The sequence below is a fragment of the Takifugu rubripes genome, chromosome 13 (assembly GCF_901000725.2).
Source record: "Takifugu rubripes chromosome 13, fTakRub1.2, whole genome shotgun sequence".
NCBI classification, from domain to species: Eukaryota; Metazoa; Chordata; class Actinopteri; order Tetraodontiformes; family Tetraodontidae; genus Takifugu; species Takifugu rubripes.
Genome location: NC_042297.1, coordinates 20,206,944 through 20,231,333, shown reverse-complemented (window position 1 = coordinate 20,231,333; position 24,390 = coordinate 20,206,944). Strand labels below are relative to the sequence as shown.

The following is a 24,390-nucleotide window of genomic DNA, read 5'->3' as shown; positions in this document are numbered from 1 at the left end:
AGGTTCACTTCACTTGGTCCCAGTGAGAAAGTGACAACAGCTTTGGATGAAGCATTCCTGGGAGCTCAAGGTCTTCGGGATAAAAGCATTTTAAAAGGACAAAGAAGATTAAGATGAAGAAGTAACTGGCCAGTGTTCCTTTGAGCCAGACATCGATCCATCTGGGTCATGTTTGATTTGTATTTGAAGGAAAACTATCATCAGCATAATTAAACTCATATATTATACTCAGTGGTCAAGATAACAAAATCTGTTATTCCTTCAAAGCGAAGGTTTATATTTTCTTTTACAAAATATAATCTCAAAATATAGCCTTGTGTGTGACAGGGGCAGGTCCAAATGAAACCAAAACAGACAACAGTACCCAGGGAAATTACAAGCAAACAGTTTATGGTTGCTAATTCATAATAAGTTAAACAACAGTCTTTACTGAAGCTTCAGAAAAAGACACAGCTTATAATCCATCCAAAAAAAATAAATGCAGCTACCAAAGAATGCAGCTGTATCTAAATAAAACATAAATCAAAGCTAAAGAAACTAATGCTGCACAGAAAAGTGAAGGACTTCCACATGAGGGAGCAACAATCTATCAGAGAAATTGTGTCCTTTTACTTGTTACTCACTTCTGTTGTGTGCAAGGACCTCACAGAGGGCCGAGCCTCCCGACTCTCTCCAAGAAAAGGAAAAACAGACTACCCACTTGGTAAATTAAATTAAATAAAAATAAAACAGGCCCTCTTGAACCAAACCAATGATGAAAACAAAATCATAGAGGATAAAAACCTACCTTGTATAAGCTGGTCCTGATTACAGAATTGTTTGGGAACGTCAGACCTGAGGCTAAATTCATAATCACTGCAAAGACTCTTCATCTCCACTGGAGGAACGTTTGCTACCACAAGTGAGTTAAGTATAGAACGTATCCAAAAATGTCATATACCCATGAAGGGAACGGGGTCGTCACTCTCATTGTGTGTGTCATTGTGTTTTAAGGATCTGCAACATTTTCCTCCCAATCATTTATTGATCGATGCCCTGATCAGCAGTGATCAGCAGGTTATACACAGAGAAATAAGTCACTGCCAATAATATCACGCTGATTTATTCTCATCTCCAAGAAGAAATCTTCACTAATCTGTACTAACGTGCGTTCTGTCATCTTTGTTGTCCAAGTATAACCAGAAATGTCTTTCAGCAGATATGTGAAGCCTGTTACTTGTGTGGTCCTTCTGTTTGTGCTCGTGTGTGTCACATCCATGAAACAGAATCCGAGGAGGAGCGCCTCAGCCTCTGTCTTCACATGGGGCGTTTGGTGATGGCAGGTATTAATTACTCATATCTGAATCACTATTTGTGCCTCATTGTGAGCCTCTTTCCCACAGTCCCATGAGAGGAACTAATCTCTGTGCCATGCACTCACCTCCCTGCACTGACCACATTAAACCTCTTCATACTGTCTTTTGACTCATACTTCCCACAATCATACTGGTCAGGATTTTGCAGTGAAACTGTAGTGAACTGTTGTGTTTGTGGCAGTTTTGAAGTAATATCACATGATCTGGAATATTCTCCAGAAATGTGGGAGAGATGTGTGTGACCGTTTTCCTCCGTGAAACTGAGAGGTTCTCCAGTGCGTGCTGCTCTGCAGGGAGACGCCAAAGGTGAGAAAACCAGGCTCGTCTTTTTCAATATCAAACTTCGTCAGATATAAAGAGCAGGAATGAACACTTCCGATGTACCGACACTGTGACACGGATGTCTGTGCCAAATATTCCTGCAAACTTATGAGACACTTTACAGTTAAAGCCACAAATGTTATTGTGGCGCTGGCAGGAAATGCCTGAGAATCACCAGGGTTGGTAGCATTTATTCTCTGGTCGATGGGATATTTATGCCGAATTTTGCGGCGGTCCATCCCATCGATGTCAGGAGATGCCACAGCAATGGAAACGTTCCTTCACTGGCCACTTCTGTGCAAGAGAGCATAAACACACTTTGGAGGCCAAACCTTGTGCAGTTTCTGTAGAAGTAAACAAGTTCAAATACTTTGTTATGACTGACGTCACACAAAATGGTCCATCTTTGTCCAAGCGCCTTCGTCCTCACGCAGGTCTGTTATCGCGCGTTGTTCTGCAAATACTTACAATAACAAAGAGAAAATGTCATTTTAATTGCTTTCATTACAGACCCTATTCTCATCAACATGCACAATTTTCTCTGTTTAACTTGTACGCTGCTTTTTCAGTTTGTTCTTTTTTAAAAAAGAATATTTGAATTTTCTAACAATATTTAGAATACACCTACACTAAGTGCACAGAGACTCTAGGTGCTGCTATAGCAACGGCCCTCTGCCCTTGTGAAGTGAGATGCTGGCCTAAATCAATAATAGATATAACATGATTTCTCACTCAAGAGCAAAATGACACTTTGCATCATTCTTTTGTTATGAAAAAAACTATTTTCCTTATTGTGCAACCGCTGCGGCTGCCTTGCAGAAAACCTCTCCATGTGTGCATATTCCAGAGAAATAAACCAACAGTTTGTTTGACTGTTCAGTGCCATAGTCAAATAAAAGGGTCAAGTAATTTTATTAATATTTTGACATAGATAAAAATGTAATTATATATTCAGCACGTTTTGTTTGTTTTACTCTCTCACTGCAATAATAATGAAGCTAGTGAATTCACAAAGTGTCACCTTCACCCCAAGTGTGTGTGTGTGTGTGTGTGTGTGTGTGTGTGTGTGTGTGCGCCACTGGGTTATTTTCACTGATACAGACTCACAACCTACCGCTAGAGGGAGACATTCACCACCAGATTTACGTGAGACTGAGCACCAGTCGATGTTTTCCGGATGTCTGGAATTTAGATTTCCATCACATTGCGATCTTATTTAACAATGGTTAAATTTGGTGAAGTTTGACCTTCCCGTGCCTTGCTGTGCATGTTGGAGATTAATTGAGCAGATTTAATCTAATACTCAACCCCCCGATTGCCTGTTGTGTCTCCGTCAGTCTGGGCTGGGGCTGGGGCTGGGAGCCCCCCCCCCCACACCCCCCGTCCTGTACATACCGAGCCGGAAGCCTCACTTACAGCGGGCGGAGCGGAGATGTGCAGCGGCCCTGCCTCTCTGTGCTGGACTGGCCCCTCTCACCGACAGCTCCGATGGCAGCAGAGTCGAGCAGGTGGACTGAGCAGGAGGACACATCACCTGTTTGGGAGATCTAGAGCAGACGAGGAGGAGGAAAAGGAGGAGGAGTGGTCATTGGACGGCTGACGTCTGGCGGTATCTTCTCGTCCCACCCTGCTCTCTCTCCGGTGCGCACAGAGCCAGACACGCTCTCTCTCTATCTCTCTCTCTCTGTCTGTGTGTGTCTCTCTCTCTTCGCCTCTCCCTTTTTACCCTCCCTGGTTGTCTGCGATGCCGGTGTGGTGAATAGCAGGACACTCGCCTGGGCTGCATGGAGGCACAGGGAGGGGCAGGGAGCCCAGGTAAGATACATTTCTGCTCTTTTCTTTCCTCTCTGCAGGAGCTGGTGTCACAGTGCACAAACATGGGCGTTGAGTCTTTGTCTTGTGAAACTGTGCTCCGAATGGCACATACATTTTAAATGTGCACTTGTCTGCATTTAGGTCCCTCTGCTGGGATCAATTCCTTCAGTCCAGTTTAACCAACAACCAGAACAAAGTGATGCAACAGAAATTGCAGTACAATAGCGATCACCATGCTGAGGACCCTGCACCCTGTGGCGGCTCCACTCAGTGATTTCACACTCACATTCAAAGGGCTCCTGGTTTTATTTAGCTCCAGCCGTGGTAAATTGTGTAAGCAACACTGTGTCTCAAGCCTGACAGATTATTAACAAGCATAAATTTAAAAAAAAGAAAGGTAAAGCTGAGTCCAGAGGAAGAATTCACCCAGTCTGGCCTCAAACATCGGTGAGAGCTCTTTAAATGCAGCTTCAATAATTACCTGACCAACTGTCTCCGTACCATGATTGAGACATGATCACAGTAAAGGTCAGGCTAAGGAAGCCCCGCAGGGTCATAAAGTGTGACATTAGGATGCCCTAAAGCAACTAGCAGACAAATAATTCCTGAACAGCTTGTGATTAGTGATAGTAAATTATTAAAGTCATTACGAAGTCTATGTTTATTCCTCTATTTCAGTGACACGTTGGTAATTTACCACAGCTCTGGTGAAAAGGGTAATTAGATGTTAATCCTTCAGGCCTGTTCAACAGTCTTTGATTGAATTCTCAGAGAGAGATCAGAGAACTTTTTTTAAGCTTTGCCTCACATCCCCCTCCTGCCTCCTCTGACCTCAGCCTGTCGTGATTGGAAACACGCCACGTATCCCTGCTAAGATGTTTAAATCACCTGTATTTACCCAGGATTCTCTTCATCCAGGCTGGCAGGTGGTGTCTGGATTAGACCATCTGTGTGTGTTTCCTTTACTGTGACTTGCTTGAGCGCTACTATGTTTCTCTGGGCTGCATATCAGTGTGACTTTAAAGCTGATTCAAGGCTTAAAACACAAGAGTCCATCAGACCCACGCTGACACGTGTTTTTGCATCTTTGACTGTTTGTCTGGAGCGGTTGTAGGAAACTGAATGATGCCTCTGCAGCAACAGTAATCCAGCAGGTTTTTTAACTTTGAAACGATTGCCCAGGACATTTTATTACCAGGAGAGCACTCGTGGCCTCGCTGCAGCTCGGTTGGATCATCAATCAACAGCGAAATCAGAAAGTTGTTTTTTGCTCTGTAGAAATATACTGCAGCCACCATCTGGTCAGGCCCATCAGGAATCTGCCATCCTCCCACACTGCTCTCCATCAAATCTGCACCTAATCTTATAAAAAGCTGAGCTGATGTCATCGCTGCATGCACGCAGACACAGCTTCTGTCCTCCTGCCTCCTGATTTTGTTCAAAAGGAGACAAACAAACTTCAGTTCTTGTCCAGAGAGTAAACTGTGCGGCCCAGCATTTCACAGCTTTCTATTTTAAGTGTTGTCTAATTTCAGACTTTGTTAATAGGCTGTTTACACTCGCTTTTCTATTTTGAAGCGATGCTCGGGAGGCCCCGGGAATGCTTTTCCTCCCTCCGTGAAAAAATGGGAATAATGCGACAAACGTTGAATCACAAAACCACTTTGACCCTGAGCACGAACGAGTCAACAGTGTAGCCTGTGGGAATGAGGTCAGGAAGGCACGAAAGCATAAAAAAAGGACAAAGAGAACAGTGAGGCGTTCAGACCAGGTTTAGGGTTTCAGAGTGGGAACTGGACCGCGTTCACACAAGCCGGTTGGGAAGCAAGCGGGTCTGACGCTGATGTTTTACAGTGTTCAGGGTCGACTTCAGCGATTGTTTTATCAGCGTCTGTTAGACTGGAGATAGTGGAGATAGTGCAGCCCTGTGTAGTTTGAGTCTAGAAGCCACAGAAGCATTAAATGATAAAGGTATTATAATCAAACATTGGTGGTAAAACGATCATTTCTGACACACAAATGATGCAACACTAAAAATGTTGACCTCTGCGGTGAAACTTGTTATCAGTATCTGTACTTTTTTGTGCTGAAAGAGCCCGACAAGGACATCCAGAAGCTGCTGAAGCCCTCCAGCTCAGGTGACCTGTCTAAAGAGGCGTTCCACAGCCTTGCAGGGGTGGAGGAGGAGGCGGGGGGCGGGCTGCCGGGACACACCGCCAGTCTGCTGCACATCACCGAGAAGAGACGTGAGTACGGAGGAGGTGAAGAGACGCTGAACGGGTGAACAGAAGGGCCTCTAGAACTGACTGCACAAGTGTTAAACAAATAAGGGAACGTCAGTGGGTCGAGATCTCAGGTGTTCTCTCAGAAACCTAATCATGGCGCTCATGCTTGATCCCATTTGTGATCCCATTTGTGATCCCAAGTGATCGCTTCTCATTTTAGATATTTTGCTCTGACTCTCTCGGAGGGGCTGCAGCCCTGCTGAAAGGAGTCATTGTGCATCCGTCTCATACAGAGGCCCCACTCAGGGCCCACAGAACCACACGGTGCTGCTGGGGCTACACGCATGACAAGGCCACCTTTATGTGCCTCAATGAGACACGGAACCAGTGGCTGTTGTCAACGGTGGCCAACACAAAATGTTGTTCTGAGCCAACGTACGCTCCAAAAGCCTTATCTCCTGTTACTGGACACACTCATCAGGCCAACGTTGCTCCTCCTGTTTAGGATGAACAGAGAACGTGTGGTTCAGGAAGCCTCTAATCAGGGTCAGAACCAGTGAAGATTCTGTCTGAGGGTCGATTCGGGGGTATGTGGTCGGTGCTCGGCGAGCCCGTTGCACCTTTGTAGACCTAAAGCAAAGAGACAGGTTTATCCTGCCCTGCCAAGATCTCTCCGGGAGGATCTCCCCGGGAGGATCTCCCCAGGAGGATCTGGCTGCCTCTCCAGCCCAGACCTGGATATTATTAATTAGGACAAGAGAGACCGTCTCTGTCCTTTGATTTCGTGGACCACAGATCCTCGTGACCTTGAATCCAGGTCTCGTGGTTGGCACACGAATTTAGATGAAGCTTCTGTTTCTATTGAGAAACACCTGCTGTATTTATCCTGTTAACTGGAAAACTCCTCCTCTCCTCCGTCTCTCCTGATCGCTCATCGTCTTTAGTGCAACTTGAGAAGCTGCCAGCAGCTTCTTGTTTTCTGCACATTGATGAAACCTGCTTCAGAGGCAAAGCATGAACAATAGAGTGTGTAAGGGGGGATATGGAGATCAAAGCTGTAAATGTTTCCAGAGACAGGGAGGTGATGTGTTCCCTGCTCCTGGTAGATCATCGTCACCTTAAAACTGAGGGTGTGTCCTCCCTGTTGCTCCCCTGATGGGATTTTCAGATGAAGGCAGTTGTTCGGCACATCTGCTGCGGAGAGAAAATGCACTGATCAATTATTCATGGCTAAAGGGTGTGGGAGAGGCAGAAGGAGATGGGGGAGAGGTGCTTTGAAAACAAGCGCAGCAGAATTTTAATAACCTTGCAAACCTTTAAAATGAAGAGCAGCAGTAGTGCAGGAACTGCTCTCTTCCTCCTGCCACCCCTCTTTTTCCTCTCTCTCTTCTCCCCTGCAGCTTCCAACCCCCCCCCCCCCTTCGCTGCCTCCCGCTCCTTCACTCTTACTGAAAGACAGGTCAAACGACCGATCGCTGTGAGCAGCCCGTCAGGAGCCCGAGGGGAATGTGCCATTTATTCACAAAAATAGTCGCGAAGCATTCCGAACTGGTAATATGTGACAAAAGTACCAGCAAAACTTAGTCTCAGCAGCTCGTCCTCAGCAGAGGGTGGAAGTGAGGAGAGATTTGTCCACATACCTTTGGCTAACGTCATGATAGTAGCATGTTTGGTTAATGACCACATGGAGGGTACTGAAACAGAGCCCTGCGGGATCCCATCTGCATCTTTTTTTGTTGGTGTGGATTCTCTCAGCTCTCAGCTTTTCCTCATCTTTGCAATTGTGCTATTAATTATAGATCAAGAGATTGTTTCTATTCTGGTCACATGGCGCCAGGCTTTGTGAATATTTATAGATGCCATATCCACGTGGCCATGGCCCCGGTTCTGAACATGAAGGCCAGGCTCCGCTGTGCATGTAGAGCAGAGCAGAAGGTTTGGGGTGAAATAGAGGACACGGAGACACGTTCTTAGTACTCAGTCTCCTTCATCCCTTTCTTTTAAAAGAAGTTCCATTAAATTGCAGGTTTTAGACATTTTTATTGCTTTTTTTCCCTTTAAACCCTGCCTCTCTTATTCTTGTGACATCTGTCGCTGGTGTGTCTGGAACATCAGCGTGATTGTTATTAGTCCTTAAAGCTCTTAAACAGCAGGACGTTAAGGAGAGTTAAATGCTTTCAGCAGCAGTAGATGTGCAGCCTGAAGCCTCATAACCCTGGAAATCAGCCCTCAGTGGATGTGAGCTTGAGCTTTGGAGACGTTTCTCTCCTAACCTGCGCAGCACACTGGTATTCCCTGGTTTTATAACAGTGCATTCACTTTGATTACTTTCACCGAGCTATCTGCACATTTTCAGGCCGTTTTACTGCACCTCAAATGCATCACGCAAACGTTCCTCTACTGTCTCACACCACCGCCATGTGTTCGGTTTTGCATCCAACTTAACTTTGCATGATAATAAAAGGCTCGTCTCTGGTGGCAGCCTTAGTGGAATGCAGCTGCAGACATGCAGGCACAGCACAAGACATTGGTGAACAAATGAACAGGTGCAGCACGCTCAGGAGGACGGTGGAGAACAAAAAGCCCTAAAGAACCGTCTATTTTGGTCCCGCGACTGTCAGTTGCTTCAGAAAGGAGGGTGTGCTGCAGTGCTACCCTCAACTGTGTCAGCAGGAGGAATCAAAGTTTATAAAGCAGATACAAATTCAGCGCAGCTGTAATTGAAATCAGTCATTTGGTGATTCTCCAAACAAAAAATGCTGACAGAGAAGAGCCAGAGAATGAGCTGCTGTTGGGAATGGTTGGAGAGGCCTTGCTGCTCATCAGACGCTGATTCTTCCTAACGAGACATTAACTGATCCCTGTCTGCTCCGTCCCCTTTTGACGCAGAACCTTTGAGCAGCGTGTCTTCTCTGGAGGTCCACTTTGACCTCATGGATCTGACAGAACTGACTGACATGTCTGATCAGGAACTGGCGGAGGTTTTTGCTGATTCTGACGAGGAGGCCCACAGCGGGTCGCCTGCAGGTACGACTCGTTTCACTGACAGACAAGACAACATGAGTGCAAATGTGCAAAACAAATGCAAGAAAGAACAACAAAATTTGCTTAGAATAAAACTCATTTCTTTCATTTGTAGAAATGCGATTAAGAAGGGAAAGTTAACCAAAGCATGAGTATCGAAGCGATGTTAACGCATGTGCATTAAAGAAGTGAAATCCTTCAGGTTTTATTTATGACCGGGGAGCCTCATCCAGACTCTCTCCGCTCTCTCCTGTTCCTCTTCCTCATCTCTCTGCTGCTCCAATATATTTGTAGGATGATACAGAAACTTGTTTTAAACGCTCCATATTTCTTTCCTGGATCTTTATTGCTCACATCTTGCTAGCGTGACCTTCGGTGCCTGAGGGCCATCTGCTCTATAAGCTGCCGTCTGTAGTTCCACAGCCAGCGATTTAAATTAACCATGTTGAGCAATGTGCTCAGAATAATCAGCTCTTCAAATTTTCCAAAAATGCTCATCGACTCGAAAAGTATAATTTGATCCCGGTGGGTTGAGGAAGGGGACAGTGAAAAGAGAGGAAAGGATGGGCGAACGGGTTCATGCTAAATGTAGCTTTCTGAATAATTCACTGTTTCTACTGGAAACAAGAAACGCCTTCAAAGCCTTTTCAACAGTTAACATGACGTGATTGATTCCAGTCCCACGTTATTTACTGCACGTCCACGTCGTAATTGTTCTGTTTATTCTGCTGTCTTCCTTTTGACTCCACACTCTCAGCATTTTGGGCTGGATTTTAATGCAGCTTCCTGAGCCAGGATCACCTGCAGCACAGCCAGTTTGTGTGGAGGACAGAAGACTTTTATATAACGGCTCTCCTGACTGTGATCTGGCTGTCGGGAGGGTAGACAGTTTATGCTTGCAGGAGCTGGAAGCAGGACACAATAGACCACATTCTTATCAGTGAGATTATGTGATGGCGTCTGTATTTGGTTTTTTGGAGGTATTTCTTTCCCAGTTTGCAGTAATTGCAGTGATGTAACCTCTGGGGTCAAGTAGAAGTGAGCGGTTTTAGAAAGCTTATAAAACAGAAGATACAGCCGTGCCCGGGGTTGAAGGGAGGGAAAAGGGACAAGGACACCCAGGAGAAAACAACACAATCAGTGTCACGTGATGTCACACGCGCAAAGGCTGCAAATATCACACGCGCAAAGGCTGTGTACTCCGGAGAGACGAACAGTTATCAAGTTATCACATCACACGGCAGCTCGTCATCATTAAATTACACCATCAATCTTCTCAGATCAATACGCTTTCAAGCCCCAAACCCCTCCTCTAATGGGAGAATGTCATGACCTGCAGACCGACTAATGGCGTCTCCTGCTCTCTGTCTGTGGCGTGTCACACTGCCACCAAGTGGTCGGGCACGGGACTGCAACCATTTATTCCATACATTTTTACTTTAAACAAATAAAAACGCACCTTGCACACACTCCTCCTCCTCCTCTCACAGCTCAGGCTGCTATGGTATCTGGAATGTCTAGAAGAATGTTCACTGCAGGTAGAATTTCCACATACTGAAGCCTGCTGTTAGCAGATGTGGACATGTGCTTGGTATTAAAGGTTACTGAGGTCAAGCTCGAAGGGCACGGCACATGGACACACTCTGTAACTATATTTAACCTTCTCACATCTTTGTGTCACACAGTATTTCATTTTCCCCAGCAGGGTCCCACCAGCCCATGATAGCCAGAGGTGGCTACATGCGTTCACCTTCATGGACGCGCTGCAGCAAAGTTGAGCCCCCCCGCGAGAGGAAGCACCACAGTGACTCGGACGCACCCGACCCCTTGATGAAGCTGGAGAGGCCGTAGCGGCCGTGACCTTTAATGTGAAACAGGGAGAAGGAGAAAGGCCGGAGGCAGCCAGAGCTGGAAGACGCTGGCCCGAGAGGCCTCCCGCGTGCCACCGAGCACTCCAGAACCCTTCATGGTGCTCAACTAACAAGTTCAGTGTGACGTGCTCCGTGCTGATGGTGAAGATGTGCAGTATCACGCCATTCCTCCCCTTCCCTCTCTCTTCTCTGCTCTTCTACACACAAGCAACGCAATCATTCATGCAAGGAATTCCCTAATCCCCCGTCTGCCGGCAGCGCCGCGCCAGGGCCTCCGACCTCGCAGCCTCTCAGGGCGGCGAGCAGCCTGATCCGTGAGATTGGTTTGAAATTGTGTCCGCGACCCTTCCTGTGAAGTTCAGATACTGGGATTCAGCTTGAATTACCAGCATAACTGGAAAAATAGATCTGAGCCATTAGAAATGCAACACGTGCAGGCCGACGCTGGAAAGGGGAGATTTTATGACGAAGCCTCTGATTAAGATGAATTCATCCACAGCTGCCACTCTCCCAACCCCCAACATCTCCTGTTGAACAATTTGTTAGTTCAGATCATTTAAATTAAACGTTTCCACTCCTATCTGTTGTATTTACAGCCCCCCCCCCCCACACACACACACACGCACACACATGCACACATGTTTCAATATTCACGTTTGTTTTTTAAATTAATTACTTTTTCATCCATCTTTTGCTGCTGAGATGTCTGGTTAGAAGGTCGGACCAGAGCGTTCCACAGCATCAATTCTCTGCATTAATGCCAAAAATTACAACAAAGTGCCAACATTTTTGTGCTCATCTTTAAAGCAGCTGATTTAAGACGTGATGTGATGCGAAGCTGATCCCATTGCTGATCTCTGCCGATAACTCAATGGAACAGAAGCAACACTGGGAGGAAGAGGATAAATAAGACTTAAAGTACCCTTTCTGTCATTTATTTATCAGTCTTACTTAAATGAAGAGTGATGCCAATCTGGACTCGCATGTTTAAAATGTACTAAAATATGAATAAAATCACATTTTGGTTTCAGTTGCAGCAGTATTTCTGATCATATCTGATGTTTCAGGGTGCATTATGGAATAAATTGAACACTTATCTAATGGAAACTGAAGAGGGCAGCATTTAATCAAGCCTGCTGATCACAGTCTGCATAAAAAGGAGTGAGTGGTCCCAAAAGGGAGGCTGAAGCTTTTTTCACCTGATTTAAGGCGTCAGCGACATGAACATTTGAGTTTAACCCAGCTGTCATTGTGTTTTCTACATCTTTATCACCTTATCAGGCAGGCAAGCTGACTATCAACCAGCACATGTTCCACGTGTGTTTGCATGCTCTTTAGACTAATGATGGAACCACATAGAAAATCCATGATTAAGCTTCCTGTATCCTGTATGATGCGTGATGCCACATGTGACATACTGAATGTCTATAAAAGGGCTCCATTTGTTTGAGAGTTACTGAATAATGACATTTGGAACTAAAATATTCATGAAATGATGTGATACAGTGACTTTAAACTGGGCTGTTTGTTGTGTTGTTGTTGTTATTTAGTCTTTACACAGGGAGAAAGGGTGAAGATGTGTTCAAACATAAAGATTTAATGTTCCTATCTGCTCTGTCTAACCTCAACACTAGGGGGCGCCACACAAAGCACATTTTTGTAATCTGAATAAAACACTTGTACAGTTTAGAAATCTCTTGCGTGTCTGTCAGTGGAAATCACGTCACTGCGATCTGAATAAGGACCAAATCAAATGTGCTGCATCAGTTTTAGCAACACCTCACATGGTAATTCAAGAGGTTTGGGGCCCATTTTCTAGTAAATGTGAGGGACCTCTTCAAACATCTGACACACATCTTATCTGAGATGTCACCAAAGGAGACTATAAGTTTGATCTGTGGACTCGTCTTGAACCTCAAGGCTCCACATTTACCCATCAGGGCTAATGTGAGAGTCCAACCATCTACTGAAGCCTTCAGAGGGAGCCTGGGACTCCTCGGTCCAGGAACCCTACAGCTCTGCTGCGATACAGTTATGATTTAGAATCCAAATATGAACACCTGAAGCTGCTGAAGGTCACCAGGAAATGTTGTTTCAACTGTCATTTTGTGTTTTTTTGGTTCTGACTGAAGGGTTTTTATTTCAAACTGTTTCAACTCAGCAGCTGCGCTGCACGAGCTCATTCTGGGTTAAAGGCTACGGTCACATGACGTGGCCACATGGACTCCAGAAGTGGAAGGATTGCGTGTTGCTGGAGAAGCTTTGCAGACCCAAAGCAAAGGTTTCCTCGGGCTGAAGAAGCAGTAACGACCTCTAGAACGACTTCTTCAACTGCATCAACGAGTTTCTCTCACCGCTCAGCTCAAACATCTCAAATCCAGACCAGACCACTGCCGTCACCGACCAGTCCTGACCCAAGTCCTGACCCTGTCCGGACCATTTGAACATTTCACAATGGATCCGACTGAATTAACTCCAGATAACTCTGGTTCTGGTGGACGTGCTCAGCTGATCAACACGCTTTGTGAGAACTGTGGGGAATTCCCACTAGGACCATCTGTTATTATGATGCCGCTTGATGAATAAAGCTATTTAACAAATGTTAAGTTTGTTCGGATGACCTATTCCAGTTCTGTCAAAACCAGTCTTCTGCTCTCTCAGATCTCCCAGTGCTCCCATCACCAGCACCAGGCATCTTAAACTGGCTGACTGGATCAACAGTCACACACACCAGGTTTCTGGAAGCACCCGTCACTCTCTGCAACAGGTAAACGTGGGCAGAAGCGTGAACGTGACTGTTCCTCATCTCAGTATTTGGATTACGACGCACCCCCGGTTTGTCGGCCTAGCGCCGCTCACCGGTGGAAGAGTAGAACTACAGCCAACAGCAACAGCGGGCCAGAGGCGCACCGGTGCTGCACTGGACATTTATTGGACAGATTAAATCCCATTACAGGGGCCTGGAAATCCAAATCTCATTTGATGGTTTGAGTTATTGACCTTGAAGCCTCCGTGTTTAACTGCAAAGCTAAGTGGACCAAATCTCTGTAGATGTAGCAATGTTTATGGTGTGTTTAACGTGTAATAAAAGGGGGTATGATGGCATAAACCGAATAATTCAATTAAATCAGATTTTCTTTTTCTTGTCTGGACTCTAATTTTAATCTGAACTGGCTGAAGGTCTTTCCCAGTAGAGCCTCTCTTCAGTCCTGCTCAGCAAGTGTCTCATAGCTACGGTATAGGAGAAGTTACCAAGGAAAAGACACACCAGGCTGCAGACTTGTGCAGCGTATAGGTCACGCTGAAAGAGATCAGAATTATCAGAGTCTCATGGTGTTTGCAGCTGCTCTGCATTAGTCGTGCAGATTAGGCGTATAGATTTTATTATTTACTGGGACAGAAAACTGTTTGGCATACCTGCATTATAACATTACAACCCTCAGACAGACAGTCCACAATTGATTGTGCACATTCACGGATGCTTTACAAGCTAAATGGATTCGATATGATGTCGAAGCTGCTTCAAAACTCTACCAGAGCAGATCTCAGCCTGCTTCACAAAGCTGCCGTTTAAATGGGCGATTAGAGCTGCAGACCAGCATGTAAAGGACTGAAACGTGCACGATTTGACATCACTACCTTTGTAGTAAGATCACACATCATTTCCTGGACCTCTTTATGCGTCCAGTCAGGGCAGATATTCTTCTTCTTGTGCGGATGTCCCTGCCCTCCTCTTGGGGGGGCTTACGTTCGTGTTGTGACCCTCCTGCTGTTGTGAGTCCAGCGAGGCAGCGAAATAATTCAGGATCAACTGATGGTTTCATACATCAGCGGGGATAAAAGCGGTAAAATGATGGATTGGATTCTCTCCCTCTCCCCCCCCCCGACAGACTCTCCGGTGTTGAGAAACTGCTCCCAGAACGCTTTTGTCTCCGTAAGTGTTGCTGCTGGAGCTGTTTTCTGCTCTGGCTGCAGGTCAGCAGGAAGACAAAGATTTATTTCTACCTCTTTCTTAATTCAGGTTGTTAGCAGCTAACCGCTGCAGACAAGAGTGTCCTCTTAGTCTGAAATATCGGCTCTGGGCCTCAAACATTACATAATGTTCAGTGAAGTAAAGGTCAAAGATTCAGTCACACAAAATTGATCATTAAGGGGAAACGACAGGAGCCGCAGCCATTCATTACAATCCAGAAAGAGTTGGAGGTCTTATTGATTGGAAATGTAAATGTATCCAATCCCATCCTGGGCCCAGCGCAGCTCACCCTGCAACTAAATGTAACTACACAGTTATTACACAAAACCAAACTAAGGAATGAGTGGAGATGATGCTGGGGAAACAGGCACTCTTTCACTGTAACTTTAATACATTCTAATTATGGTTTCATGCGCAGTTCAAACAGGAAGCAGCTTTTTGCGACGCCGCGTCCGTTAATTTAAAAAAATAATGGTAATCATGCCGAAAGATAAAACAACCAGGTCTTTTTAGAACAAATACAACAGCTCAACATTTACAAAGGACCAAGAGTGTTGCGGCGTGTTTTTGTCCTGCGCCTCACTTGAAGGCAGAACATATTCTGAGGCACCTAAACATCAACGTCTACGGGTTTTCTGCGCCGCAACACACATAACTGCACTAAACACGAGTGAAAACCACAACCGAGTTCACAGCTTTGAATATAAAAGATCATCTGTTCCTCTGGCAAAGAAATGTTCTGCTAACGCGCGTTCCATACATCTGACATAATATGGATGAGCTGTAAACAAAAAACAACCTTTTATGAACCAATTCATCACTCATCTACACGGAAATCTGTGCTCAGGCATTGGAATGTGTCAATTATGTGCTGACGTCACACAGTGTTGTTCAGGTTTCTTTAGAAACAGATGCAACTGCGGCCAAAAGAACCCGATATTATAATAACGAGATCTTCGTCTTGGTCGTCTACAGTTGAGTGTCGAACTTTACGGCTTCGCTCAGACGCCTGGTGAGACAGACAGTTTGAGGCCTCGAACAGTCGACATAAGACTCTGCATGAATGATCAGGTAAAGTGACTTTTACCTATCACACACACGCACACACACACACGCACGCACACACACACGCCTTAGGAAAATCCAATTATAATATGGATTAAAATACTGAATACAAAATACTGACTTTTTTTGCTATGGTTTCTAATTTGATCCAGCTCGTTATAGAGGCGAAGATAAAGACACCAGCATAAATATATTCACAATAAAGGGTCAAAGGTCATAAACTAAGCTACTACCTCGACCAAGTCCAGTCAAGCCTAAGTGCAACATCCAGTAACATCTGGTTTTTTGGCTTTTTTCCCTCTTCAGGATTCAGGAATCTTTTCCATCATCGTCCTGTTTACGCTCAGTCATCCGGGCACATCGCGGACAGGTCGTGGAGTTGTCGTAGTAACAATCTCTGCACGGACGCACAAACACAGGCACGGTTACAACCTGTCCGCCGGCGAGTGCGACGTTTGCTGGCTGAGTTTACGAACCTGTGGAAGACGGCCGAGCACTCGTGGCAGACGGAGGTGTGACTGTCGAAGGGGAAGAGGATGTCTCCTTCCTTACACAGCTCACACACAAATCCTTTGGCCTGACAACGCTGCGCGCACGCACACACACACTTGTTAGAGTCCGTGGAAACGTAACGTGGCGGGCGGGTCTGTACTGAACGGGCGAGCTCACCTCACAGTCGAGTTTGATGTGCTTTGCAAAGGTGGTGTGGATCTCTGTGAGGGAGCAGCTGAGTCGGCCGCTGGAGATGTCGATCAGATCCTGAAGCGAGTACATGTCATCGTTCTCCACAAAGTGCTGCCGGTCTTGTAGCTGCGGGATCACACACAAACGTACAGAAACTGTCTGCACTGAGCCCCGTCCCAGGAAACCAAAGCTATAGGTTACCGTACACGTCAATTAACCTTTTACAGAGTTCAAAACCATAAACAAACAGAACGAGGAGATAAACAACCGCCGAGTCTCCAGATTGTGTACACATTAACCTGGTAAAGACATGTCAGAGAAGAAGAGTGTTGTCACATGACAGCGTGGCTGTAACACCAGCGGACTTTACAGTTGCGCAATAATCTAGAATCAACACCGACCTGTAGCAACAGCCGCGCCTCCATGGCCTCCTTACAGGTTATAAAGTAGGGTTTCATCAACAAAATGTCCTGACGGAGCTTCTGCAATCACAACACACAACACAAACATGAGCAGACGTGAGCTGATCTCACAGCAGCGATCCTTAAGAAAACTGTCTGGTGTTCAGTGTGGTGGTGGTTGCTGGTGACATTGCTCAAATTCTCCCTGAAAAACATCCTGAAGGGGACGAGGAGGGTCCGGTCCCACGGCCAACTCACTGTGCTACAGCTGCAGCCAGTGGAAACGGCGCTGAGACAATACCAAAGGGGCCGTAGCGCGTGAATTCAGACTGCTGAGTCATGGCTTTAAAAATGCTACCCACCCTGATCTCAACTAGCTCCTCCACAAAGTTGAAGAGGAGCGGGTTGATCTCCTTCAGCTTCAGCACGGGCCGCGACATCATCAGGGCCAGATAACGCAACGAGGATCGACAAACCTGAAAGAGACGCCCTGTTAGAATCGGAGCCCTTTCTAAAGCGCGCAGGCGCCGCTAGATGGCCCGGAGACGACGGTGCTGGTCATATGACACCCCCTCTAGCGGAGCCGAGCGTGCCACCTGATCAGACTGAGCCGTCTCAGCACCGGGCTAACAACTGAGGTCACACTGGGCCGTTTTGCTGCGACTGTCGAGGGTACCTTGCGCGGTTCGAACTCCCAGTTGTGGATGACGCGTGCTGGGATGATGGCCGTGTCGTTCCAGTGACACGTGCTGCAGTAGTACTGGCCCACGTAGTCACACTGCCTGGCTTCACCTGGCACCCCCCCTACCAGATAAACCTTTCTGTCAGCGGACATGATCCTCACTCACACCTCCTGCTCCGGTCGCTCCGGCTCTTTATGGTGTGTGTGGTGTACGCTCTCACTCAGGGAAATGGGCGTGCGACACTCGGCACAGCGGTAGTCCTGGCGGTCCAGTCCTATTTCAGGGCAGATGCTGAGCTCGTACTCCGACTGGTGGCTGACCTTTGACCTGACACACGCCTTGGTGATCAGGTTCATGCACTTACTATGGCAACGGTAGTAGCAACCTGAAACGGGACAGGGATGGGGGTTAATCTGACGAAAAGATGGACCCAAATATTCAAATATCCAGGCTTCTGAGCAGCACCCAGCCGCAGCGTTCAGCGGTGAGCTGCTGTTTGGTGAGAGGTGTTGGCTCTTACCTGTGCAGGTGTACCATGTCTGGATAAGCCCCCAGATGATCGTGCTGCACTTGTCACAGGTCTGTTTCACACTTTTGCTCTTTTCCTTGGAAAAGCGGTGCTCCAGTACAATTCTTAAATTGGGCTCATCTTCCTCTGGGTCCTTCAAAGACAAAATATGGAAACAAAAAAACCAATTACAATTAAATCCATTTTAATGAGGTGACTACAAGTATGTAGTATTGATTGGAACTTTGGTTCTTATCACATGATCACCCTTAAAGCAGTGAAGACAAGAAAAAAGCTTGTTTTCAACACATATGAAAGAGAAGAGCTGTTAGATGACATATGTAAAGCCAAACTCCCTGGGGAATTTAGCCCACAGTATCCATAACTGCATCACAAGACAGGCTTCAAAGTAGCACGCTGTAGGGACAAATATGAAGGACGTATGAGACGGTAACGAAATTAGACATATTTGAGCTGACATGTAATTGGCAAACATGTTTGACGTTTTGACCTTCCTACAAAAAAGGGATCTTTGATATTCAAATTAAATCTTAAGTGCCATTTAAACACAGTATACTTGCATACTAATGAATGATTTAAAGGTACCCACATAAATAGAGGTGTGTGTGTGTGTGTGTGTGTGTGTGTGTGTAGCACGTGCACTGTGTTTTCTGCGTGTGCTCCTCAGGTCCAACCTTGAGCTCCTGCAGTTTGAGGCGGAGGTGGATCAGTTTGACCACAGTGTCCTTCTGTCGCTCCGAGTGCTCGGGCAGCTCCAGGATCAGCTTTTTACACTCCTCTATGGCAATCTTCAGATTTTCAATGTCGGACTCAGCCAGCGAGCCCTGAGATGGTCGGAGACAACAAGCAGAAGAGGAGGCTCTGTGTGCATATGAAATGGTTTAACACGTCTCACACACACACACACACACACACACAGACGGGAGCCACCAAACACTTACATTCGGCCTTGAGAAGTGGTCCTCTGCCAGGCCCAGATCCATGGTCCGATCTAAACTGCTGTTCCTCGTCCCAGAGAACAGCTCAGGTCTCGCCTCTGAAAGGAGAAGGCGAGGTTCGGTGTTGCATGAGGACACAAGCGGCCTGATTTCACACATGCCTGAGGAACGGCCCTCACACTGACTCCTGAACAGGACAAAGGCTGTAATGGTCTTATCACTTGTCATTATGTGCTTCTGTCAGCTGACAGGTCTGCTGCTCCTTTATGTTTGGAGTCACTCTGGAACCCTGATACGGAAACAGGTTGGTGACATAAGGTGTCCGGCCTGGATTTTTTTGATTAGATCTATTTCATTCATTATTTAATCGTTTTGCAGATTACAGACTACAGTGAATTTGTGTGTTTTAAAATAGATTTAATTAGATTAAAAAAATGCTAAAGATGGTTAAAGACTATCTAAAGCTGAACTTGTGAGTTTCACTTCTCAATCTTCTCAAAATTAGTTTTTTTTTAACTAGATTGAGAAAAAAGCTTTATAGTTGAATCTCATCTTGAATTTGTGTGCGTTATGTGTTTGTAACTAGCTTCAATTGAATAAAATGTTCCTTATTTGCCTTTAAATTTGATGATTAAACAATGAAAGACAATATCAGACTTCTAAACTCAAGAGTTGATGCACCAAAATGTAAAATAGGAGAAAAATTTGTGTTGTTGTTTAAATTCTGTTAAACCTCAGTAGCTTTATTCTTTTGGTGCCTACCTCAAAAATGAGCGTATCTAAGACCAAAGGAATGATAAAAGTAGAGTAATAGCGTCTGGAGATTTAAGTAATGAGCAAAAGTGGAGGAAATGAAAGTAAGTTGAGATGTTGCCTCATAAGCAACATTTTGAAACAATCCTAAATAAAGCCCAACAATCATACAAAAGGAGATCTATTACCTGCATACACATCAAAACAAAACATGATCTTTGTTCTCAGCCGAGCCCTGTGACATTAGTCCTCCACCAGCACAGCTCTGTAACTTATCATAAACTGAGAAAGTGACATTGATTCCCAGAAAATACAGGAAGTGTTACTGCCTACACGAAACTTTTCATTTCCTCAAGTCCTCGACTTCCAACTTCCTTTCCTATTAACTTGGGTGTCATTGACAACAGTCTAGACAGCAGGTATTTTCTGGATCTATTTTAGTTTGTTAAAGCCATTTAGAACTTAATCAAAATGTCTACTAATATTCCAGGACTCTGCTCTTCCTCATCGTTCCTCTTTAAACAGACAACAGGAAGTCAAAAAGTATTTAACAGTGTGCGACAAATCAAAAAGGAATCTTGAAATGTTGCCAGTGAAAGCTGGATGTTCTCCTGGAGCTGGTATCTGTCAATGATCTGGGCTTTCCTACTAAAACTACTGTCTGGAAAAGTTGACCCAGATAAACCGAACAGAATGACCGGTTCTGCTGCTATTTTCTGGTCAGACTTCACACCATCGACACCAAGAAATGTTTTCATTCCTTATCTCCACACTTTTATACATGTGCTTTATACATGCGAGGAAATACGCTGCAGGGAAGCAACAGGTTGCAATCATGGCGGCGAAACAGACGCCGTCTTTTTCAGCTTCAATATGATTTGAGACGGTTGCATGTGACGGCTCATATCTGACCGCAGGCGTAAATACTTTCCCTCATGATTTCTTTAAAACAACCAGGCAAAATGGAAAAAAAAACCATGAAATGTCCAGTATTTCTCGTTATTTTGCTTTCATTGACTTCGCTGATTTGGGGGCTTTTTAAAGGGTTAGTTTAATGTTCTCATGCTGCCTCCTATTCACCTCTTCCTAATAATAATGTGGTGGACCTGGACCAGAATCACCTTTCTGTGGGGGCGTCTGGCCTCCTCGGGGACCATCTTCATCCTCGCCCCGATCGAAAGGGTTGAGTCGGGTTTGGCGGAACTGTGCGAGTCTCTCATCATACTCCATTTCATCAGCTACATCTGAGCCTGAGACACAACATCACAGCCATCACTTAGCAGATGGAAATCATGCCTTGAAAGCGGCATTATGGGTCACTAGGTCAATACATCAAATGTGAGGACGCATTCAAGATGATCTTTTGGGCAAAAGCCACCATGCAGGCTTTTGTTTACGTTACTGCTGGGCCACATTAGGAAATAAAAAACTTGGAACCTGAAGGGAGGAAGGATCGAATCCTCGGCGACACGAACCAATCACGTAGGCCGTTGAGAGTCGTCACGCTTTTATTAATGTTAGCTCTTATGATGCCCCTGTGACATCCTGAAACATAAAACGCAAAATGGAAAACAAGTGAATAATAAACAGAGATGTCAAAAGCATGCTAAGGCTGGTGTTAGCTGCTAGCCAACTAGCTTTAAAAACAACGCAATCGTGTTTTGGTCGGGAACGATGAAACCGGAAGCTTACCCCATTCTTGACTTTACTTATTGTCAATAAATAAGGAGATGTATAAAATATCTGATGGTGTGGATACCTGGAAATATCGTGGGCAGTTGTTTTGTTCTGTCATTGCAACAGGAATAAGCGTCAAGTCATCCATATTTTTTCCAAGTCTATTTCCGCTATTTATTTTCAAAATAAAATCGCTAAACTGACGTTGCTAAGCTTGTGAATTTCTTTTAAAAAAAATCCTAAATCATGTATCGCTGACAATGTATTCCATATTTTGTTTTCAAGATTCATTAATGTTTGGTCGTAGAGCATCTATCTGTATACGATTGAAGGTTTCTTTTTTATTTTGAAGGAGCCAAATTACTTTGCACGTGTAGTGTTTCTGTTTCGATGAACTCAGTAGTTTTGACCAACTTTTAAAGGTACAAAGGCATAATCTAACTAAGGTTGTTCTCAAACTGGATTAAGACAAGACATACAATTTTAAATGTGTGGAAAAAGTCCAATCAATCTAAAAAAATATATACTGACTAATTTAGCGTTAGCTAGTTATCAATTATATCTTCTAAGCTGACAGCAATTCACTGGATCAAATTGAAATTGCAATTGCTATCAATTATTCGACATTATGATCAACAGTAAACATCAGAAGTGATAATTAATGAAGCAAAAACGGGTCAAGAAACCTGAGAGAGCTGAGTGAAGAGCTGGAGAAGATGTGAATGACAGAGAGAAGGACTCTGAGATTCCAGGAACCACATTTGGGATCTGGACTGGCTTTTAAATACCTTAGAGCTCTTTATCATGGCAGCAGAGAGACAACTAAACCATTCATCGTTATCATTCATCAGGAATGAGTCCAGCTCGCAGTCCAGCTACAGAGAATGCACAGTAATGTCTCCAGACACTCAGTGTCAACATGGATTCTGGCGGTGGATTGGACCACCATTCTGCACCATAATGGAGAGATGTTGTTGTTATTAAATGTAATCTGGTGTCAATCAGATCATGTCTTTAAAAAAGATCACCTTTATCACTAATATTTATACATGCAATAATTGAATGTAACAGTGATCATTGATGTATATTACAGTTGATCTCTGCTTTGGTTGATCTATTTCCAAACATCAACCAGGCCAGTCCGAACATCCGCCACATGTATCATGACCACTAAGGGTTAATGAATGCATTTTGAGAGCGGCAGATTGATATAAATGGGAGGGTTTGTGTTTGTGTCGCTGCTCTTTGAAAAATTGAATCCACACTAATGTCCAAAATGAGGCCTGAAAAGGCTAAATCAAGCCCAATTATTCACGGGCTTGTGTAAAACAATGAGATCTAATAATCCCTTCATTGAGAAGGGAATGAGAGTCAACGTGCTCCTTCTGGAAACCCCCTGCCCTGCAATACTTTCATTGACAACACAGAAGTAAACTTGATCATGAGGGTTGGCTTTGTGTTTTTCAAAGGCAGCATTTAAAAACGTCCTTTGCTTTATCAATGGCTCTTCTGTTTGCTGGGGAACTGTTGCGTGGACTTTTTGTCCTACATTTTGAAGAAGTGCATTCCACAGATAAAAGATGAACCACAACCTTTACCTGAAGCTATAACCAACAGCTGTGGTGCAGAGATAACAGCCGTCTCCTATCAGCATCAAAGACATGGGCAATAGCAGAAATGTGGCCATGTTACTCTTTATTTTCTTTTTTATTGATGCCGTTTTGGTTTTTTTACTAGGACACCATTTTCCCTTCAATAAAATACAAAATTGGTCTATTTGGCATTTGGGACCAAAATATGTTTTCCTACTAAAACAAAACGTGTCCCTCTTAAGTAAATTTATTTCAGCCAGAGTCACAATTATCCATCTTTTAATGATTCATTTTATCAGATAACAGATCATTAGATACATTCCGACAACCTTACAGCTCAAATACATCTGCAGCAATACAAAGACATGCAGTCGAATACGGTCTGAAACCGTTTTAATTAGTAAAACCGCATTCTTCAAGTATTATAAACTAAATGGTTAATGATTCATAATTTAACTTTTATTTTGACAGCAAATCCAGGACACTTTCTTTTCTAACATCGGTGATCAAATAAAATCGATTGTAAAAATGTTTCACGGGGATGAGTTTCTAAAAGATTTTCCAATCTGCCAATTATATCAGACTGTAAATTCATTAATGATTCCAGGATCCAGTATAGTTGAGTTATGCAGTAAAAGTAAAAAAGAAATACATCTCTTCACAATAACCAAGATCAAGTTTAAATCTAATCCAAAGACATTTCGGTGATCACAAGAATGAGACTATTTCGGTCAAACGCCGCATTAACTTTACATTCTTTTATTAATTGATCTATTTATGTTGGTAGAGTTGAAACTCAGCGCCCAAAATGAAGGTTATTTAATTTTAATTGCTTCGAGGCGTTTTCCACTCGTTCGATAATTGATGCGTAAATTTGCTCATTTTTAGGTTAAATATTACCATTAAATTCGTTTTTGAAATTGTAATATACCGTTGTTGTTTTATCAAACTGTCATTAAAAGATCCTTAGATCCTATAACTTTTTTCATAACCTTTTATTTTCAAGCTTTGCAGTCATGTGTTCAAGGCAAGAAAAATGAGCTTTTTGGCTTCTTCTATGACACAAACAGAAGTGCTTAAAACGCACAGAATTTAAGGCCGAAGAGTCACGTAAGCTAAATTACAGAAGCATTTTTATTATTTGTTTTTTTATATACAATATCTGAATAACAACACAGCTATGTCAGTTATAAATGTGGATTTTACAGGGGTTTCCCGAGTCATTAGATAAGCCTGAGTGGTTCGCGCGTGCGGACCGGGTCGGATCTGCCGACCGGCTGATCCAATGGATTAAAGGTATCTTGTCAGAAATGATTCACTAATCCGCGGTCGATTCATCACGGATTGACCACAGCACGTTTCAGCGTTTGCCTGTCGATTCATTGAGAGTTTCTAGTCAGTGTTTTTGGTTCTGAATCGTCCTGGCAGCACACGTGCGGGCCTCTCACGGGCCAAAGCACCAGGAACACAGAACCAGCTCCTGC

The 24,390-nt window shown here is 44.4% G+C and overlaps 3 protein-coding genes and 1 long non-coding RNA gene across 8 annotated transcripts in view; 1 reads left to right on the top strand and 3 right to left on the bottom strand.

The window, feature by feature from the left end:
- Nucleotides 1–373: 373 nt before the first annotated feature.
- On the bottom strand, nucleotides 374–3,223 carry LOC115251957 (uncharacterized). The gene is made up of 3 exons (XR_003890443.1): nucleotides 3,093–3,223; nucleotides 2,047–2,139; nucleotides 374–1,970 (listed from the first exon to the last, which is right to left on the bottom strand). It is a non-coding gene; the product is annotated as an uncharacterized lncRNA (long non-coding RNA).
- On the top strand, nucleotides 3,111–12,300 carry dbndd1 (dysbindin domain containing 1). 2 transcript variants are annotated; one of them, XM_029845993.1, is made up of 4 exons: nucleotides 3,111–3,491; nucleotides 5,585–5,737; nucleotides 8,606–8,743; nucleotides 10,443–12,300. In XM_029845993.1, exons 1-4 carry the CDS (start codon nucleotides 3,461–3,463, stop codon nucleotides 10,589–10,591), a joined length of 471 nt encoding a protein of 156 aa, XP_029701853.1. In that variant the 5' UTR covers nucleotides 3,111–3,460; the 3' UTR covers nucleotides 10,592–12,300. The 2 variants fall into 2 exon arrangements, with proteins under 2 accessions (XP_029701853.1, XP_003970041.2); XM_003969992.3 differs by having other exon boundaries at nucleotides 3,122–3,491; nucleotides 10,446–12,300.
- Nucleotides 12,301–14,946: 2,646 nt separating this feature from the next.
- Nucleotides 14,947–21,485, bottom strand: def8 (differentially expressed in FDCP 8 homolog). 3 transcript variants are annotated; one of them, XM_029845991.1, is made up of 13 exons: nucleotides 21,397–21,485; nucleotides 21,075–21,182; nucleotides 20,759–20,887; nucleotides 18,888–18,982; nucleotides 18,621–18,770; nucleotides 17,938–18,079; nucleotides 17,638–17,802; nucleotides 17,411–17,538; nucleotides 17,097–17,210; nucleotides 16,735–16,815; nucleotides 16,319–16,459; nucleotides 16,126–16,235; nucleotides 14,947–16,046 (listed from the first exon to the last, which is right to left on the bottom strand). In XM_029845991.1, the coding sequence occupies exons 3-13, from the start codon at nucleotides 20,865–20,867 to the stop codon at nucleotides 15,959–15,961; spliced, it is 1,323 nt and encodes a 440-aa protein (XP_029701851.1). In that variant the 5' UTR covers nucleotides 20,868–20,887; nucleotides 21,075–21,182; nucleotides 21,397–21,485; the 3' UTR covers nucleotides 14,947–15,958. The 3 variants fall into 3 exon arrangements, with proteins under 3 accessions (XP_029701851.1, XP_003970117.2, XP_029701852.1); XM_003970068.3 differs by having other exon boundaries at nucleotides 21,330–21,472; XM_029845992.1 differs by lacking the exons at nucleotides 20,759–20,887; nucleotides 21,075–21,182; nucleotides 21,397–21,485 and adding an exon at nucleotides 19,826–20,747.
- A 1,685-nt stretch (nucleotides 21,486–23,170) lies between these two features.
- The window catches only part of mc1r (melanocortin 1 receptor), a 3,647-nt gene continuing 2,427 nt past the window's right edge, over nucleotides 23,171–24,390 (bottom strand). The window contains exon 2 of one of the 2 annotated variants that reach the window (XM_029845625.1): nucleotides 23,171–24,390. This exon is cut by the window's right edge and continues 1,365 nt beyond it. In XM_029845625.1, coding sequence (XP_029701485.1) covers nucleotides 24,351–24,390 — 40 coding nt within the window. In that variant the 3' untranslated portion in view covers nucleotides 23,171–24,350. The other variant, NM_001134455.1, reaches the window with a different exon arrangement.

Coding starts and splice junctions, on each gene's coding strand:
- def8 (XM_029845991.1), bottom strand. CDS start 20,867: ATGGAGTATGATGAGAGACTCGCACAGTTCCGCCAAACCCGACTCAAC. Junction 17,211..17,410: donor GGGAGTTCGAACCGCGCAAG/GTACCCTCGACA, acceptor CGTCTCTTTCAG/GTTTGTCGATCCTCGTTGCG. Junction 16,460..16,734: donor AGGCGCGGCTGTTGCTACAG/GTCGGTGTTGAT, acceptor GTGATCCCGCAG/CTACAAGACCGGCAGCACTT.
- dbndd1 (XM_029845993.1), top strand. CDS start 3,461: ATGGAGGCACAGGGAGGGGCAGGGAGCCCAG. Junction 3,492..5,584: donor GGGAGGGGCAGGGAGCCCAG/GTAAGATACATT, acceptor TTGTGCTGAAAG/AGCCCGACAAGGACATCCAG. Junction 5,738..8,605: donor GCACATCACCGAGAAGAGAC/GTGAGTACGGAG, acceptor CTTTTGACGCAG/AACCTTTGAGCAGCGTGTCT.